The sequence below is a fragment of the Coloeus monedula genome (genome assembly GCF_965178545.1).
Source record: "Coloeus monedula genome assembly, chromosome: 1".
NCBI classification, from domain to species: Eukaryota; Metazoa; Chordata; class Aves; order Passeriformes; family Corvidae; genus Coloeus; species Coloeus monedula.
In genome coordinates this window covers 83,796,462-83,816,216 of record NC_138781.1, presented here as the reverse complement: position 1 = coordinate 83,816,216, position 19,755 = coordinate 83,796,462, and the positions used below count along the sequence as shown (strand labels likewise).

The following is a 19,755-nucleotide window of genomic DNA, read 5'->3' as shown; positions in this document are numbered from 1 at the left end:
TGTTCTCTTGCAAGTGACAGGTAAGTGTCGCTGCCTACTGTCAGACACAGTGAAGACTGCACCAGCTATCAGTGCCTGCTCACTGGTGCACATGGGAGCTTCTATTAATGTTCAGTGCTTAACATTTGAGATGTTTTAAACTGGCCCTTAATGAGAATTAAATAAGTATTTTAGAGCTAAGTATTCTACCATCCTTCTGCCCAGCTATCAAACAATAGAAGAGTACCAGAAGTGATCTATGAATTCCTCTTTCTACAACAGACTACATGTTCTCCAAGAATTAAGATATGTATGGTGAGACAAATGGCTTGGTCTCATAACTTTTGAGTCTTGAACTTGAAATGAATAGAGGAAATTTATTTTACAGAGCTCACATGTGCTTGGCTCTACAAGGTTTAACAACTATGAAAACTCCTAGAAAAAAAGATTCTTTTTTCCTCTTTCCTTTCCTAGCATAGCAGGGGTTTAAAATTCATGCCCCCTAGCTGTGAAAAATAAGTCAGCAGAACTTCTGCTATGCATATAGCTGTGATGGCAGTTTCTTGTCTGTCAAGACAGCTTAAACTTCAGGCATAACTTAAGTTGTCTGCAGAAGAGATTTCTGTTGCAGTGTCCTCAATTTCCCCTGAAAGGCTTGACTCGAGCAGCTATGCTGACATAGCTGTGTGCTCAAAGTTCAGTGCTAGTCCTAGGAGACCTCTGCTCAAGTTGTAAATCCCTTACATGCTTGCTGCTGTAGTAGCTTGCCAAATGGATTTAGTGCTTCTCTGCATGTAGACGTTAGTTCTTTGGGGACTGATGTGTGAATTCACAGTGCCCTGGCACTGCTTTGCTTCCTTGATAACCTATTTCCAGCAAAAGGTAACTGTGGAGTGTTTCAGTGAATGGTTCACCAGTAATTCTTTGTGTGCATGTACAAAGAAACATGGTTTTCTCTGAAGATTAAAAATAGGTGAGGTGATAAACCTCATGATACCATGAGTGTCTGCACAGGGAGCTGATAAAAACCAAGGGTCTGGACTTGAAAGCTGTAGCATGTTTTACTGCCTCATGTAAACAAGACCTTAACTGGCTTTCATGTTTCTGAAATGGTTGGTGCAGGGTGAAGGAAACATTTTCTTAGCTGCAAAGTCAAGAAAAGGAGCAAGAGTAAACTTGAAGCATCAGTATTGCCAACAGTTGAATTGGTTCTGAAGACTGCCAACGTACAGCTAGGCCTGCCTGTCTCCAAACTACTCAAAGAGTTTCAGATACCTAAAAGCACAAGTATAGTCAGACTCGAATATTTCTTTCTATTCTGGTATAAACTTTTGGTTATTTCAGAGAGAAATACTGTAAAGACTTTTCACTTAAAAGAAGTCTTTTCAGTGTCTGTCACACAGATTAACATCCTTTTGTGTATTACCATCATGTGTGCTTAATGGTAGAACCCAAAATCAAGCTGAGTGTTTCTTCTCTTTTGCAGTACATGAGCAATGTGGACTCATGGTGTAAAGCCTGTGGTGAGGTGGAACTTCCCTCAGAACTGCAAGATTTAGAAGATGCTATCCATCATCATCAAGGGATATATGAGCATATTACCTTGGCTTACTCTGAGGTCAGTGTCTTTCCTTAGATAAAATTGTGTCATGTTAAGTTTGGATCGTGAATCGGTATCACTTGTTGCATTGGAAATTAGCTGGAAAGTCAAGTGCCAAGCTTCTTTTAAAATTTCATATACTGTATTTTGCTACTGTTGTTCAAAAGTGGAGTGTTAAAGTCTTCCCCTTAATCTTTGGAAAGAAATTAAAAGGCGAGATTTAACCATGTGTGGTACAAACAACCCTTGGAGCACTAAGTACGTTTTAATTTGCATTTGCATATTGCTGCCTTTGAATAGCAGTGTGATACTAGTGTTTAAACATCTACTTGAAGGGAAGTTAGCTGGTGTCTGGGTTTGAGACAAGTTTAGGAGGAAACATCTTGTAATGAACATCACCTCCCCAGAAGACAGGTTTCAGCACTCCCTCCCCCACTGATACAAGAGGAATTTCTTGGATGAAAGTGAAAAAAACTATATATTTAACAAGCAGAGTGCCGGCAGGGCACAGGAAACAAATGACTCTGTTAGATAATAAACCTCCTCGATGCAGAGGAAGCTGGTGCATTTAGAGTTCCCTCTGTAGCTGGCTCAGCCCCTCCCAAGGTCCGAGGCTGGGATGTGACATCCCCGCAGCTCCCTGCCGGTCCACAGGGTCTGATGATCTGGTTCTCAGATCACAGCTGGGCTGAACAGTTCCAGAAGAAGAAGAATTAGTTTCAGAGGATTTCTTGCCTCAGCTAACAGGCTGGCTAAAAGCAGGGAGGTGCTCCCTCGGCTCTGCAGTGGTGAGAACATGGGGGAGTGTGTGTGAGTCCTTGAACACAAACTGTGCTGAAGAATTTGCCTGGCTTCTCTCCCCCCTCTGCTGGACCCAGCTTAAAGCTATGGGACCCATTTGTGGGCATAAAGCAGACAATAGGGAAATACAGTATTTTCATAAAATCACCCCAAGACAGCTGGGCATTCTTTGGGAAGGTATTCTGTTGGCATGGATTGCTCTAAGTGTGTTTTGAAAATCCACCTCTGAAATGGCCTCACAAAAAAGGCTTAACCACCAAAGGATGTCATTTGAGAAGCCAGAAGGTAATGCACTTAGTTTCATCAACCTCAAAAACACTTAAATGAGTTAGCATGCCTATGTAGTCAGCGTTTGTAAGATTAGCATACCTGTTACGGTATCCCACAATGGTAGGGAGGAGAAGAGAGATCCAACAGGCAGGAATTGTGCAGCAAGATTGATTTATTTAATTATTTTACAACTCTTTTATAGACTTTTTTCTTCATAGTCTGATTGGTCAAAGGATCAGCCACCCCTTGGGGGTAATTGGCTAAAATCCTAAAACATCCATTGTCAAAATATTTTCCTACGATACCATAAACAAGGCTCTGCAAGGTTGCAGGTGTTTATAGTTTATTGAACTCTGCTAATATCTTCCGTGAGAGAGAAAAGTATCTCACGGCACTGGAAAGAAGCAAGAGAAATTCTTGCTAGCAGCAATATTTGTATCCACACATACCCTGTGCTGCTGCTCTAATCTTGGACTCGGCACACACTGGAATCATAATATTTGTCACTATTTCTAATAGTTGTATTTACAACTTAAGATAAAATGCTTGTTCTGAAGGTGGCCTAGAAAGTGATGACTCAACTAGCTTTTTTTGTTTTCTTTCAAATTTTGAGTTTTCTCTTGTGCTTTACTTACCTGAAATAAATGAGTATTCATTTCACTATTATTAGCTAACAGGTATTTTCTGCATTTCCTGCTTTACTTGTCTTTCTTTCTTCTGCTAGGGTTGTTCTCATTGTGGGGTAAAACTGTTATTATTCAATTGGACTGATGTTGTTCTGGATTAAATACAGTTGGTTTTGTACTCATAAAATTACGTGTTTGGTTAAATCATGGTAAAAAAGATCAGTGGACACAGGATAGCTTAGGCCACAGCTTGCACCTGTCTTTAAAAGGAGGTCATGTGGGTTTGAATTAATGGTTGTGATTTATACATTACATTAAAGCTAAAACTACTTTCTGATGAGCCAGCTTCATTATAGGAAGCCTGAATCCTAAGTCTGGTCACATTTCCTTTAGCAGTAAAGGAGGGTAAGATTATTGCTAATGATCCATCATGTTGTTAGCATATCAAAACCGTGTTTTTTCAATACCTGCGACCTTAGGGCCTGCATAAATTTTGTGACCATTAGTCAGATGTCCAGAGTTCACGAATTCTTGTTCTGTGTTAACTACACATTGATATCCCTATTCTCTTGCTCTATGCCATCCTGCTATGTCGGTTGGTCTAATGACATACTATCACACCTGATAATATTTGTGATTTTACTACACATAACTGTCTTAACTCATTCTTGAAAGAATGCTTTGTGGTAAGGTTTCTTTTCTTCATTATCAACTTTCATCATTGGGATGGTCCCTTTTTAAAACAAGGGGCAGAGACATAGCACGTTTGTAACAGATTTATGTGAAGAGAGGCGCTCAGGGGTGCATGCTTCATGAGAGTGCAGCAAGGAGTAGGAAGGGTAGATCTCTCTAGAATGGTGATAAAGCGCTGAGGTTGAAATAATGGCATTTTTTCTACTTGGTTTGAGTTGGTTTTGTAGCTTTTTTTTTTTTTTTTGGTAGGCATGTGACTGGACGAGCCTGCTGTTAAGTGCAAATAAGTACTGTGGATTAGCATGTTAAATACTGTTTGCTTGCTGGTGATGCATAAAGAAAATAAATTGGATGAGTAGATTATAGGATTGTTTTGGCAAATACCTTGAAAATTTATTTAGGATTTCAAAGCTGTAGCTTTTGACTTCGGGATAGCTAGATATTCTAACAAAATCTTCACTGGTACTGCTCGAAGGAAAAAAAGAGCACTAAATGCCTTTCTTCTGATTTCTGGTCATTACTTTTCCCCATCTGGTAAAAAAACCAGCTGTATCTTTAACAACCAGAATTGGTACAGTAGTAATAATTGTATGTCTATGTACAAGTTGTCTTCCTCCTCTGGGCAGGTAGTTTTATTCAGTGTTTTTCAAACGTGCATTCCTTTTTGAAGATTGATGGAGGCGTCTTTCTGTGTCAGGATATTACAGCACTATTGCTTATCATTATTAGATATATGACTTCATTTCTACTACAGTACGGAGCTCCTTTCATTTTGTGATGAATGAACAGTGGGGGAAGAGAGAGAGGAACACCATGGGAATCACAACACTGTCATTCATTTTCAATTGCAATGTCTTGACAACACGACTTGGTTGCAAAGTAGAAGACAGTAATTTCAAGAAAGTAAATGCTTTTAAGACGAGACAGTCTGATTTTGCTGAGGGTAATTACTGTGTATTACTCGTAAAGCAACTTACTAGCTTATAAGCCGAGGTAACTGGTGTGCCTGAAAATCCAATAGATGTGCTTTAAATGAAGTTATATATATAAATAAAGTTATACATCTCACTAAAATCTTAAGGTAGGTAGGCATGCACTAGGAAGGGAGAAAACTTTAGTGTATTAACTCCAAAGGAAAATCTGTGCACAGTCATTTGTTTATAAAGCTAATAAACTAATTGGATCAAGGGGCTGTCACAATTATTTTTTTCGCGTAGATTTTATGGACTCTGAATGGATAATTGAAGTCCATTATCCTGAAATATTTGAAGAATTTACAAGATAATTCTTTTGGATACAGAAAAGAAAAAAGATATCATTATAACTGTGCTATGGACTATGCATTTTTTCTGCTGACTTGACTTTACAGGAGCTACTTTCAGAAGTGAGCTTTGTTCTCTGTTGATGCTCATTACTAAAATGAAGGAGCTTGAACTGGAGCTAAGAAATTAACTCCCTTGTAATCTAATTATTAGAAAAGAGTTTTCATTTATATCTGTTTGACTACTGAATAACAAATTTAAAATGTGCCTAAACTTAGTAAAAAGTTGTTGAAAATAGCCTGCAGGAAGGCCTTGACAAATTTGCTGTTTCTGACATGGTGCTGATTTGATGGATTCAGGCTACTGTTTATACTCCAGTCTTGTGGTTTCAGATGATTTTTTTCCCTGCCTGCTAGATGAGCTGTTAGAAAAGTTCTTTACAGGTAGTTGAATGATAGTGAATTGTAACAGTTCTCTGAGCTTCATGCTAAAAGTGACAAACGCCAATGAAAAATGCTTTTAACACTAAATGTTATTAGTGACCAGACAAGAGAGGATTATTGCTTTTTAATTAGCATGCAAGGTAAATCTGAATATTTCTGCTGTGGTTTAAGTCAGGGAAGACAACAGGTAGAAGTGACAAATGTTTCCTGTTAGTATCAGTAGTTAAACACATTTTAGAAAACAGTATCTTTCTGTGCTGCATGGAAAGGGTTTAAGTGATTTAATCAGAATTAGGTTTTCCCTAACAGCAGTTTGCCTTGGCTTACCAGTAACAGTAATAATTTAGAAGTCGTAATTGTGTTAGATTGAATCACATACTAGGTTTTATATCTGTTGGTTTAAATGTATTTGTCAAATTAATATTAACCTACAGAAAGGAACCTCCCTCTTCACCTTTAAAGCAAATGAAGAGAGAAGTTGTTTTGGAAGGATAATTCTGGACAAATGCTTAATTTTAGGTGTTCCGTTGACTAGGGAAAGAGTTGAAGAATATTTATTCTAGGTTAGATTTGACTAGTTTTTTAAAAAAAATCCACAACAACAACAAAAACCTCAAACCAAACAAAAAATCCCAACACTTTGAAGGAAGATCACTCTTAAAGTAATGAAATAATGGAAAGACAGGCTGTTATTTAGAAGGGTGCTGCTTCTTAAAATTATTTTAAATAGAAAGACAATATATAATTTTTTTTCTTTCCTATTACAGCTGCATGTTGGTAATCATTCCTGCAGTAAAACGGGTCTTTGTCATTGCTCTCTGAGTTCTTAAAGACATCTAAAACTGGGAGAAGGGGTGGGGTACAAAGTAGTAGCCCAACAAGCTTTTTGGCAAGATGAGTAATTCTTCGTCCTTTCTGGTGGTCAGGTGAGCCAAGATGGGAAGTCACTCCTTGACAAACTCCAGAGACCTTTGACTCCTGGGAGCTCTGATTCCCTCACCGCATCTGCCAACTACTCAAAAGCAGTTCATCATGTCCTGGATGTCATCCATGAGGTATTGCATCACCAGCGCCAACTGGAAAATATCTGGCAGCATCGAAAGGTCCGCTTGCACCAGCGGCTTCAGCTGTGTGTTTTTCAACAGGATGTTCAACAGGTAGGTTTTGTTTCACTTTGTCTAAGTGCCTGTGTGTTCTGTCAGCCTGTGATTCTGAGCTGATTGCACTGACAGGTGAGTTTTGACTGCTAAACCCCATGTACTTTTGTACAACAAGTGAATAGTTGCCTGGGATTGACTGAATGATACCAAGTTCTGTGTACTATCAGACCTTGGCTATTGGCTCTAATGGATAATAATTATATTTGTAAGTTAGCTCTACTTCATTTTTTTCTGATTTTAAATTAATTTATTTACTTTAAGTCATATATGATGAAGATTTTTAGTATAGACAGCTATTCTGAGTTTGTGCTGGTAGCTGACCTTCACATTCTAGGTAAAATTCCGGACTCAAAGTGTCAAAAAGCTTGTTGTTGTAACATGCAAAAAATTAATAGTGTTATTCTGTAAATTTTTCGGTTTCAAATCCTCAATACTTAATTGACTTAATAGTGTTTCTTTAAAACCTCCGAGTAGTATACTAAGGAGTTATAAAAATTACGGATGAGATTACTTTCTGATAATAACACTGTTCTTGACTGAATGGTTAATAGCTGCTATTTTTTTATTATTGTGTCAACATCCTTAAAAGTTAGTAGTTATGTACAGGCATTAGTATCTCTGACATAGCTTTGCCTTTTTAAAGTAAAACAACATAAAATTCCTCAGTTGATGGATTTTTAATAAACATAAAATGTTGGGTTTGGACTGCAATTAACAGAGACATTACTAATTTATCCTTTAATAGCTCATCTCTATAAAAGAGTTAAGATGGCCAGTATTTGCTGATAATGTTCTTTCATTTCAGTGTAAAAGTGTTCACAAATCACAGCTTCTCAGTGGGGTTTTTAGATAGATAGCCATACATTCTGGTTAAACGAATAATTTTTCTTCAAAATTAGGTGCACTTTCAAGCTAAATTTTTTTGAACTTTTCTGTTTCAAGAAGATACTGGATGTGGGCAGTTGGGAGTGAAATAACTGATTTTCATCATTTACCATAGTTGAAAAAGGTAATTTAGGCAGATGGTGGGGAGACTGAGCAATCTTCATAACTCAACTTTCTTCTATATCTGGTGACTATCTCATCATGTAATTAAAGAAAATAACTTAAATGCTTAAGCGGTAAATTATGTAAAATCTTCAAAACTTTATTACTTAATTTTATATCTAAAAAGAGGCATACATTGAATGGCAGGCTGTTATCCAGATTCTCAACACTGAGATGTGACAAAAGATGCAGAAAGGCATGAAAAATATTAGCTGATGAAAAAGTAAAAGAAAGCAGAGGGAATGTTATGAATGGTCAGCAAGGGCTCAGAGAACCAAAGACTCCATTCATTATGCCATTGTATAAACCCTTGAGGCTCTCCATGAAGATTACAACGTAAGCATTGTCTAGTCAGGATGGTCCAGTGCTGGTACTTGCATGAGTAGTCAGTGAGTGAAGGGCCTACTCAGAATATGCTGTGATTCTGTGATGAGGCACATCCCGCAAATGAATCACCTCTTAAACTGAAAGGGCTTTATCAGGAGTCTTCAGAAACTGAAATTAACACAGTAGTTTGATTCTCAGGGAAGAATGTAGGTCCTCTCAGGAGTCTGGTGCCAACAAGTACGGATTGGATGGTGGAACTTTCTCCTCTAGTTTGAATTCAGTTTAGGTAGGACCTACTGAGGCAATCTAGGCCAAGGGATCTCCTGAGGTAATTTGCCAGGTGCATAATTCAAGTTTCGGGCCTGTAGGCCAGGCTTTAGGCAGTTTATTTCCTGGGGGAAGGTGTTCATTAAATGCTGCAGAGAGTCTTACTGTACTGCTCTTACTCTTTGCCTTTAATATCTTGGGAGTCATAAAATGCTTGTAGGAAATTCTCATTTTCTGCTCCATCCTAAATCCTGGTTCCCGCTGTAGAGGAGTTAGCTCTCAGACTGCATTGTTCTTTGAAGTTGGCAAATAACCCTTCATTAGACTCAAGTCATTGTGCAGTCACCACCACGTTCTTCAAGATGCTGGATTTTCCTTCCCTGTATTAGTCATCAGCCTTTGGAACTGCTGCATTTAAGATGAAGTAGTCACAGATTTGAAAACAACAAAGTGGACAGATTTACATATTTTTATATCTTCTAGTATCAGGAATGTGCTGTCCCAATCATGCATGTGGATTGTGAGTACACTGGAAGTTTTCAGTATGAACCAGTTGCCTCAAGAACATTGATCCATATTGACTTATTGTTCAGTACATGCCTTGCCTACTGGTTGGAGAAGTTTCTTTCATCCTGTTTATTTATGCCTGTGGTTTCTTTGTATGCTTTGCAAGACAGTCATTGAATTAAGGTAGCAAGAGATCCTCTTGACAGTTTGAAGTTGCGGCCTTTTGTGCTGATGCACATCTTTATCAGCCACATGAAATTCCAAGCTAGATCTGTACAGAGGTGCAGCCCTTGCTTGCCATCTTCCTGAGCCCGTCCCATAGTATCCAGTAGTTACCACTGCCAGGGACTGAGTTGTCCTTTGGTTTATCCCTGTAATGACTGTTAATTTCTGAAATGCTGCATGTGGAAGAATAGCTCCCTGTTATGTTGCTTTAGCTTAACTTTACAGATACTGGGTATTTTTGGCGCTGCCTTATGAATCATAGTGTGAATTTTGGTCACTGCTGCCTTTCATAATACAACTTTTCATACTTGGATTTCAGTGCAGGTCAGTCTGTAGGACTAGGACAATCAACATCCATACCAGACAGATTAATCCAATAGCCACAGCAGATGTCTTAGAGATTGTAGCTCGCTCAGCTTTGAAAATTTATCTGGGGAAAAAAGTGATCTTGGATAACAAGGTTCTTTTTTCTTGCAAAACAGAAGCAAACCGACTTTATCAGATCATCTTAATTTATCTGAGAAATGTTAGTTTTTCAACTGAATAATCACGAACACCATTCAGTGCATGAAAATACTGTGGTTTGAGGTATTAGTTAAATTTATATCCAAGACAGTTCTGGAATAGTTTATGTAGAACTCCAAAGCAACTTTCTAAAATACTTTAGTTTTTGTTTACACGTTCTCTGTTTGTTCAAACTTTAAAAAATTCAGTTAAGATTGATTTAGAAACTTAACATGAAAACACCTTTTAATTACTGTCAGTAAAGTTAAATGTGGTGGGGATTTTTTTATTTCAAGATAAGCTAAGTGTGGCTCTCTTCCACTGTTTATAGTTAATTTGCACATAGTGGCAAGCAACCAATTGCATTGTGAGTGAATCTGTAACTGTCCTTTAGCATGAGTCTGTGATTTCCTCCTCCTCCCTCTGCTGGCTTAATGAAATAACTCAGTTCATAGAAGTGTTAAGTGAGTGACTGAGCTGAGTTGGAGGAGGGAATTGGCCGTGTTGAGCTGGTACTTCACTTTGTGTTACTTGCACCTTAGAAAGCTCGTTGGGTTTTTTCTTCCATCTTGCATGTTCTTGTATGCTGGGAAACTGTTTCTAGTGGAGCTTTCCAAATCAACAAAAATATTGTGGTGAGATCTGTGTACATCAAGAATCATCTGCTGATCTTTTGAAGCAAGTAGTAAGGAAAGTAGCACATGAAATCACAAAAATAGTAGATAAGTGAATTACAGAAAATCTGAAATTTGAAATGTGAAAACCTATGACAGTCTTAAACTGAATGGAATTCTGAGTTTGATTTTAGGTAGCAGAAACATGCTAGGAGATCTAGTTCCTGGTTAGTTTGTATATTAACATCTAAAAAGAGGGGTTTTATTTTAATTTTTAAAAAATGTCTGGCCACCAGCACTCAATTGTGTATGTAGCCCTTTTAATATAAACTATGCCAGTAAAAGTATGATTTTATGTTTAAGAATTAATAAGCTTACCAAATAGATAATACAGTCAGTCTTTCACTTAAGGAAAGGAGCTGACTGATTCTGATATGAATCAATAAAGCAGACTTCGAACAGCAACGTAGACTTTTGCTCTTCTAGGCCATGAAAGGTCAAAATTGAGCGTAAAGATAATGTTTCCAGTACAGTGATACTGCTGACACTCGTATGATCAGAGTTTTGGTGCCTGAAAAGCTTTCCTGATAGCTTGCAAGCCAGAAATTAATAAAACATGCTGGTAGAAGGTGTTTTGAGGGGGTTTTTTTGGGCGGAGGGGGGAAAGTTGTTTTTTTCGTTGTTGCTTGGGGGGGTTGTTTTGATTTGGTTTGGCTTGGTTTTTTTTCCCCCCAAAAATACATTTATTTGGTCATAGTGGGTGTCTTCTCTGTCCATTTTGGATAAATGTGCTGCTTCTTCCTTGATCTGCCTGCCTCAAGACAGGTTACAGTCACTAGTTTCAGCCTCGAATAATGCAGGGCGGGCCATGAATGCTTGCTACTTGCTAGCATCACCATGATTTCACTGCGTGATTCCCATGTGGCTTTTGAAGGCGGTTCCAGTGTAAAATGGTTCTTTTTTGCAAGAGACTATTTCCACATTTTTGCTATCCGAAGATCAGAAATGCAGAGTTCTCCATCTTCCCCTTCTCAATGGTATGTCAGCAGCAAGTAAGTGGTGGAGATCAGAATAGTGAGTGTATGCAAAGTAGGTAAAGGGTGAGGGGGGTGAGGAATGGATAATAATGTGGGAAAGACTGGTGAAAATGAGCACATTGAGTCTGCGAAAGATCAGATTTACTTCTACAGGCAGCGTATACCACATATGTTACAGTCATGAGCAATGATTTTTTTTAAATGAAGCTGTCTTTCCATAGTTTCTTCTGTTGTATATTCTTTTGGGAGCTAGAAAAGTAAGCATTTTTCTAGATCCTGTGTTGGGCATAAGGATGGTTTTGCTGAGACTGCAGTAGAACTTTAATTGCATCATTAAAGCAACTTGCCGTGGTGGAGGATGATACTATTCACCCTTTCACTGAAAAGTGTTGAGCCTCTTAAACTCCTAGGTATTACTTAAGTACAGACTGAATTCCATTTGCTTTCAGTGTCGGTAGAAGAGTCCTTAGTGGGTCAGTGTGATGATTTCTGTAACTCTTACTTCTCCCAGGAAGAGGAAGAAAATGCGTAAGTTGTTAAAAGGCTAGTATCAGTGCCAACTAATGGCATTGTCCTTTGATTGAAGTGGTATGCAAAGCACTCTCTGATGGGAAGAGCATACCTTGACTCTGCCTCTATGTGCTGTAAAATTCCCAAGAGTGCTTCCTCAGTTTTGTTAAGAATCAAGGTATGAAGGCTAAGCACTAATGAGACTTGTATTCATGCTGATTTCACTTACAGGCAGTAATGTTTCTCTACTTGAGTGGTTTATGTCATGATCTGTGTACTGGATTTCTATGACAATTTCTTCCCTTGAGAAGTTATTCAGCATTATTTGGAGCAAAAATCATTCTCCCTGGACTGCTTTCTGCTTTTCATCCCATGCTTTCTGAGAGTTATTTTGCTGTTGATTTCATTTGTTAGCTTATAACTTAGTAGTCTCCAGAGTCTGGTCTCTAATTATGTCATCCAAACCTATCTCTTTTTAGCTCTTTTTATAATGGGGAAAGTGGTCTCCTGAAATTAGTTAAAAGTATTGGTAATAACTGAGGCCATGTTTAGCTCCTCGCTCTCCTTTCTCTGATCAATACTTTACCCTGAAAGAAGAAAATGAAAACTTGCATTGACCTGAAACACAATAATATTCTTCTGGCAATACTTAATAGGAAAACAAATATTACATAAGTTAAGGATGGAGATTTGGTGAAGTGTTGGTGATTTGAAGTGGCTGTATTTTTGCGGTATTAGGGAATTGTTTGTTGTTTTGAAGATGTCCAGTAGGAGAGAGCTTGCAAATGGAAAAATATTTGCATGGTCAAGATAAATGAGAAAACCATGTTTTCATTGTTCTGCTAAAGAAAGCATGGATGCTTTTTATGGGAATAGTGTGTGGGATTAGATGTGTACTGAATGTAGTAATGAGTGATGTTGCAAGGCTGGTTCTTAAATCTGTTTGGAATAAAACAAAAAGTCTAGTTATACTCAGTTATACTTTCACTGCAAGAAAACTGGGGAGAAAATCTCACTCAACTTCAGGAATCAGAGTAAAGGGCACTAGTAGATAAGAAGAGGCAAAGTACAGGTTTTTGAAAGTTATATTCAAAACAAACTAAAATATTCATGTTTTAAAGAAAAAGGAACTCTGAAGGTGAATGCTAGGTAAGGTATTCCACACCACTACATAAGTGCTGTATAGATATGGATCACTGACTTAAGGAAATTGCTTATGTGCTGTTGTTTTAAATTCTGAATGTCATTCTTGAACCTTTTGAGTATCTTCCAAAAAACTGAATACCATATGCATACTTAACTAATGGATTAAGGTATGGCTAGGATGTATTAGTTTGAAGAGAGTTTGCATGATTTTGTTCATTCACTCATCAGAAATTTAGTCTGTGTGCAGGAATCTTTCGTTAACTGGCAGGAACTAATTGCATGTAAAGTTTTTACTGTTGATAAAGCTGTCAGCCCAGTCATTGTGGTAGAAGCATTAAGGTCCTTAAAATGTCTTTTGTTTGTCACTTTTTCAGCTATAAAATTTACAATAAACAATTATGTCTGATGTTTTGAGGGGATAGATGCTTCTTAAGAACCGGAGCATATTCCTCCATATGCTCTGAACACAGACATTTATCTCATAATGATTTCAACTAATTTTTCTTGTATTAATTAGTTAGTTAGTTACTACTGAATCTTTCTTCTTGACTTAATAATATGTAGAAGGTGAATTGTCATCTAAAGTAGAACTTCACTGTGTTAATCACCAGCAATGTACAAGCTTCATTAGTGTTACCTTGCTGAAAAATGTCAGCTGAAGTTGTAAACAGATTAGAGAGACCCTCACAAGGGGTCTCGCCACTTGGATCAGATTACTGTCAAATTGATGAATGTGGAGAAATGAAGTTGTCCTTGGTAGGCTTCAAAATACAGATATAATCTGAAATCATACTATTTTGCTAGTTTGAGCTAATTACTGCCTTGAGAAAAGTTAAATGAGATGTAATTAATGTCCTTCAATGGCAACACTGTGTTTCAATCCAACACTACAGTTCTTTTTAAGCACTGCCTTTACAGCTTCTCAGTTCCTTGAATAATTGTTGTCTTTTTGTTGTAACATTCAATGTGGCTGCTCATGGTTTCTCTGTGTCTCTCTTCTGTACCACAGGTGTTGGATTGGATTGAAAACCATGGAGAAGCTTTCCTTAGCAAACATACTGGAGTGGGAAAATCCCTGCATCGGGCCAGAGCTTTGCAGAAACGCCATGAAGACTTCGAAGAGGTTGCGCAGGTAAAAGCAGTCGCATGAAGGACTGTGCACTTGTCATGGAAATAAATGAAAAATCCCTGCTTTTGCACTTGAAGGCTGGGCAGAGGGAGCTCCACTACAAAACATTCTGTTCCAGGAATGGACCATTTTTTCTCTGTTGCAAGTTTTTATTTTGTTTTTCCTTTATACCCCAGCTTTCAGAAGAAAAAGACAAACTTCCACAGTCCTAGAGAGTGTGAGCTTTAAAGTACAACAGAACTGCTCTGCCATTATTATTATTATTGTTGTTGTTATTATTTCAAAAACATGCTTTCAAATATAAATTTACAGAAGAATGAAAGCTCTCCTTTCAAAGTAGCTTAGTTTCATGGGATTCTAGGATTTAAACTTTCGTGCAGCCTGTAAGAGAGGATGGAGATGAATTGAAAGTCCTGCTATCTGACTTTAGACTTGGGGAGCTCACAGATCTTCACCGCAGTCTCATGGAGAGGAGGTGGGGGGTTTCCTAAGAAACCAGGTGAGCCAGCAAGCTGGCCAACCTGGCTTGGGTCTTTTTCTTTAAGTACAATTGAGTTTGTGTATGCCTTCCTCTTCTGAATCACTGATACCCTTAGTTTAGCCTTAAGTGGAACTGATGATACAACTTCAAAACACATTTTTTCTGTGAAAAAAGTCAAAACAAATAGAGATACAGAGGAGTACAGGGAGCTTAACAAGGAGCTGGTGTACCTGTCAGCCTCTAAAAGGGGATGTGAGGTGAAGAAAAACCCTGTGCAGGAAGCAGAAGGCCTGAATCTTCCCCATTAGTAACATGCACTGTCCACCCAGTCTTAATGACTGGTAGGAGAAAACAACTCCAAGATTAATCAAAAAAAATCTCCCAATGTGGGGTTGATACAGTGGTGCTTCAGTCAAACAGAAGACAATGTTATTAGGTAATTTTGACATGATATGCAGGAGTTCAGCAGTGACACCTACTATGGGGGATGCATCAGAAGTGTTGTTTACAGTTTGCCTGTCTAGTGGAAGATATTAAGCTCTTGATAAAATTTTATTGTAAATACAGTCTTAGAGCACTCCAGTGGCTGAGGACTTGAAATAGCATCAGAAAACTTCCTCAAAATTGATTTCCTGTAAAATTTTCAAAAAGAATAGGTGTTACTTTTGTATATATACATGCTGGATTTTCTATATGCATGTCTATTACTTCATTTTTAGTAAAAAGTAATATTTTCCATGTGGAAATACTTATTTCTCTGGGTCAGACAAGCAGGAATCTATTTCCATAAGATACTTAACAAAGCCTGAATGATCTCATACTTAATACTGTATTATTTGGACAAAGAAGAAGAAAATGTTTGAGTAGCTAAAAGGGGATGAAGTGCATAGAAATGTTACAAAAAGCATCTTAATTTGCATTATACTTTAAAGCAGAAAATTGTAAAGCAAATGCTTACTAAATACTTCCTAAAAGTGAATGTTACTGGAGTTTGAAATTATTTCTTCGGGGAATGGGTGGAAGTTCTATTTTTGGAGATACTGAAAACTTAGATTGGTCAAAGAACTTAAATATACTACAGGGGATTATCTTCCACTGACAGAAGGATGGACAAAATGATCTAATAAGTATTTTTTTCATCTCTAACTCTTGAATGTGTAGTGAGTTACTGCCAAGAGAGGCACACCCTCTGAGTTGTTCCTCTTGCTTGCTGTAAAACTGAATATAAGCAGGCCAAAAGGCATTTCTGTTGTTGCTGTTACAAGGGAGATTACGTTCAAGTATAAAACAGCAATCTGCCATCCTTGTTAAAGCATTAGTAACTTTTGGCTGACTTATTTTCTGCCTACATTTCTGGTTGGTCCAGGTCTTTTTTGTGTTTTTGATTTTGGACTTGTTGTTGTTGTTGTTGCTCTTTTTGTTGTGATTTTGTTTTGGTTTGTTTTTAATAGGACTCTAGGCATTATCAGGGGTTTTCAATCAGTTCTAGTCAGAAGTTGAGAGAAAGTAATGTTAAGTGAAGTGTCACTGTCTTGGCAATGCTCTGGCAAATCCAGGGAGCCGACAGTAATGTTGGCATGTTCCTGGTCAAAGGCTAATGCCTCATTTTAAGGGGAGTGAAAATTATTTTTTTCTTTTTTCTTCCTTTCTGCTTCTTCCCACGTTCTTTTTTTAATGTGAATGAGGTGCTGTTTCCTCCACAGCATTCAAAGAGATTTTAAAATAAGCTGCGTGTCAAATAGAAAAGACATTCCAGCCAATGGGCTGTGGTCTCACAAATTAGTCACTTTAAAATTCATGTGAAATGAAGGGGTTTTTTTTTTATTTAACACTTCTTCTTACACTACAAAAACTGGATAGTCAAAACTCAGCGAATAATCCTCCCTAAATTCTGATGACAAATACATGCTACACATACTCACTTTGACTTGCACCCGCTATTGTAAAATTGCGTTGCTCTTTTCATGTAAAGCCTGTCCAGTTCAATTTCTACTTACCCACCTTTTTCTTCCTTTTTTCACCTTCTCTCCATGTTCTTCTTTGTGTCCATGAGACTGTTTAGTTAATGTGTTAAGTGTCCAAATTTTGACATAATTGATTCACTTATGGGTGTGAATTTTCAACTTAAAAGCTCTGGATACAGGTCAATATTGTAGTTGTACTTTTCCATGCATTTTTGTATGAAATGCTAAGTCAGCTTTTCATGTTTCAAATATGATCTGTGTCTGCTTTTTGACAGTAGTCTATGCTCAAAAACCACAAAAGGTGTATGGCAAGAATTAATTAATGGACTCTTTTTCCATGAAAAGGTCTTCTTGGTGCAAGAGATGCACAAAAAAAAATCTTCCAAACCTTGGCTGAATGCACCCTTCATTTCCTTATCAACACCAGTTCCCACCTCCTTTAAGGTTATAAAAGCAGGTTATGAATTTGGATTGCTTCTGAACTTTACCCATGGAATGGTTGCAATACATCAAATTAAAGGTCCCTGTCTTATAGTATCTGGTGGCTATCACCAGATGCATAAAGGAAAGGGACTGTATGCTTAAAAAGTTACCGTTACCCTCCCAGTTATCTGAGCCTGTTTGATGTTGGAACTGAAGGATCCATCAGAACCAGTATTTAATAATCACTGATGGACTTTTCTTTCTTTAATTAGCCTACTTTTAGAACCCATTTATGATCTTGGAATGTATGCCAGACCCTGCGGCAATGAGTTATGCAATTTAATTGCTCCTTAGATGAAAAGTGCTTTGGTTTTTCATTTTAAGTGTATTGTCTGATGCTTAAATGTGATAGTGTCCACTGTACTTAATGAGTAATCTATCATATTTTCTATACCTTTAATGATTGTATACCTCTGCTGATCTCAGGCCATCCATGTGTCTCTCTTCCCATTCCAGACCACAGTAAACTCCAGACTGTATGAAATGCAGTCCATACCTCCACTGACTTCTGTTGCTGTACTTACTGTCAGTAGTACTCATTTCTGCACTAGTGTCTGAAATTTAACCTTTGGGTTTTCTGTGATGTATCACTTCATATGCTTTCTAAAAATATGGTGTTTGTTCTTTGTGAATAATATTTAGAAAACATTCCTTAACAGAAGGATTAGAAAATGATGGAATTTGTTGTTGGGGAAGGGAGTAAATTCCATTATGGAGAATTTTTCATAATTTTGGAGAAGAATGCCTATTAAAGAGTTGCACCTTGGGGCACAGAGCAATGGACTACAGGTAGTCTTGAAGTTCTTAGGGGGCTCCTTCTTTTCCCCTGGGATTTCGGGAGAGTGTACTAATGGAGATATCCTGAGGAAGTTTGTCACCATGAAGGCTCCTTTGTCACTTTAGGAAATTGGCATAAGCAGCATCAAGGAAGAACTCCTGCTCTTTTTGCCTGACTTTCAACTGGAGGCTGCCCCTTGGGATGAGCATTTTCAAAATCTTCACATTACTGCTTTTTTCCCTCTGAGCATTGTTTAGAAGTGAACAGAGAGCTGGGAAAGGCAGTTGTTAGTACCGAACACCTAGTTGATGTGATTTCTGTTCCAAAGGGTAGTTTACGTTCTATTCCAGCTCTACTTGGAAGTGAAATTTGAGCAATAAGGTGTGTGCCTGCTGCTAAGTTTGAGAATCACAACCCCTTTTGAAGCAGCATCCAGGCTGTGATCTTTTTTAAATACAGGCAGTTCACCATCCCCTTTACAGAAAGAGAAGTCAGATGTGCCTGGGCCTGTGTAAGAGGAAGATACTCCTGGAATTCGTAAACAATGCTTCACATGTGAGATAAAGTTTTAATGAAAAGGGGAAACTTCTGTTTCAGCCATCTGCAGCTGGGTGTGGTGCTGTGGACTGATGAAGTAGTTGTTGTTTGAGGAGTGCCTTGAGGCTCTTCGGCCGTGCCCCTTGAAGGCGTGTGAGCTGCAGCCCGAGAAGGTGGAATACCCCAAGCACAGCTCAGAGTGTGTTCAGGGCCAGCCTGGCCTGGGACAGTGGCCTCAGTGGTCTGGGGCATGGAGTACCACATTCCCCACTGAATAGGATAAGCTTATGTTTGTCTCTGCAGGCTTTCCCAGGGAAACCAGGAAGGAGTTCTCTATCTCTCCATGCAACTAAAAAGCTGAAAGTTAAGGAAGGGCTGAGAGTTACATAGGCAAAGTCAAGGAACATCATGGATTTAATTCCTTGCATAAACAGATCATAATAAATTAAGGGAGAACTCCCCCCAAATATGTGAAAGCTTCACTGAGTCATGTAATCTGTCCTGGGCTAGTCTAGTAATTTTCCTGATACCCTGGGGGAGAGCTCTTGTTTCCTGTCCGTTAGTTCAGTTTTAGGGCTGGACTTGGATTTAATTTTTGTGGATAGTATAATGTTAATTAGAGGTGTGATACTATATTTATGGCAAAGAAAAGCACATTTGCATAGGCCTAATTTATCTTTCCAAGGAGTGTTTTAACCTGATGTAATTGGGGTTGGGAGAACATGGAAGGGCAGAAGGGAAACAAAAAAGGTGTTGTTTACATTGTCAGGAATGCTTTCTTCTTTTTTAGTCTGTGGTGCAAACCTATCAGAAGACCTAATGGGGTGACGTGAGCAAAGCTGCTTTAGTCTAGACATGGCTTCAGTTTGTTTTCTCCAGTGGTTAACGTTCTTCTAACCTTCCTTGATGAGAGTTTTGAGAACCATTCTAAAACATGAAAACCCGAGGTTAGGCTCAAAAAAGAGCACCTGAAGCATAACAGAAGTTTGGACTCAGTCCTGTTTTGAATTAATGAGAAAGATATTGAGGCAGGCTGCAAATGCAGAGCTTTAAGAGTTATTAAACACCTGTGTCTCCTCTGCACCATAGCACGTCAGAGACCAGACTTCTCCAGTTCTTTTTCTGCTTAGACCCAAGTCTCTCACAGGACTTCTGATCTCCATTTTTTAATCCTAGGATATATTGGGACAGTATTCCACTCAGACACTCAGCCATAGCTGACTTCTAAATCTTCTTATGCTGCTGCTTTTTCACAAATGATGATACACTTGATACATGAATTTTGGATGCCTGACTTCTGTAAGGATGGAGAGGAATGTTCTCCTTCTGTGCTTGGTCACTTTCCACCTTCCTGCTGGATGTGTG

At 38.2% G+C, this 19,755-nt stretch overlaps 1 protein-coding gene across 1 annotated transcript in view; it reads left to right on the top strand.

Annotated features, from left to right (window-relative positions):
* Positions 1-19,755, top strand: part of TRIO (trio Rho guanine nucleotide exchange factor) — a 248,568-nt gene that overhangs the window by 93,576 nt on the left and 135,237 nt on the right. The window contains exons 8-10 of the mRNA XM_082288588.1: positions 1,466-1,597; positions 6,601-6,831; positions 14,028-14,150. Of these exons, the coding sequence (XP_082144714.1) occupies positions 1,466-1,597; positions 6,601-6,831; positions 14,028-14,150 (486 nt within the window). The remainder of the gene's footprint in view (positions 1-1,465; positions 1,598-6,600; positions 6,832-14,027; positions 14,151-19,755) is intronic.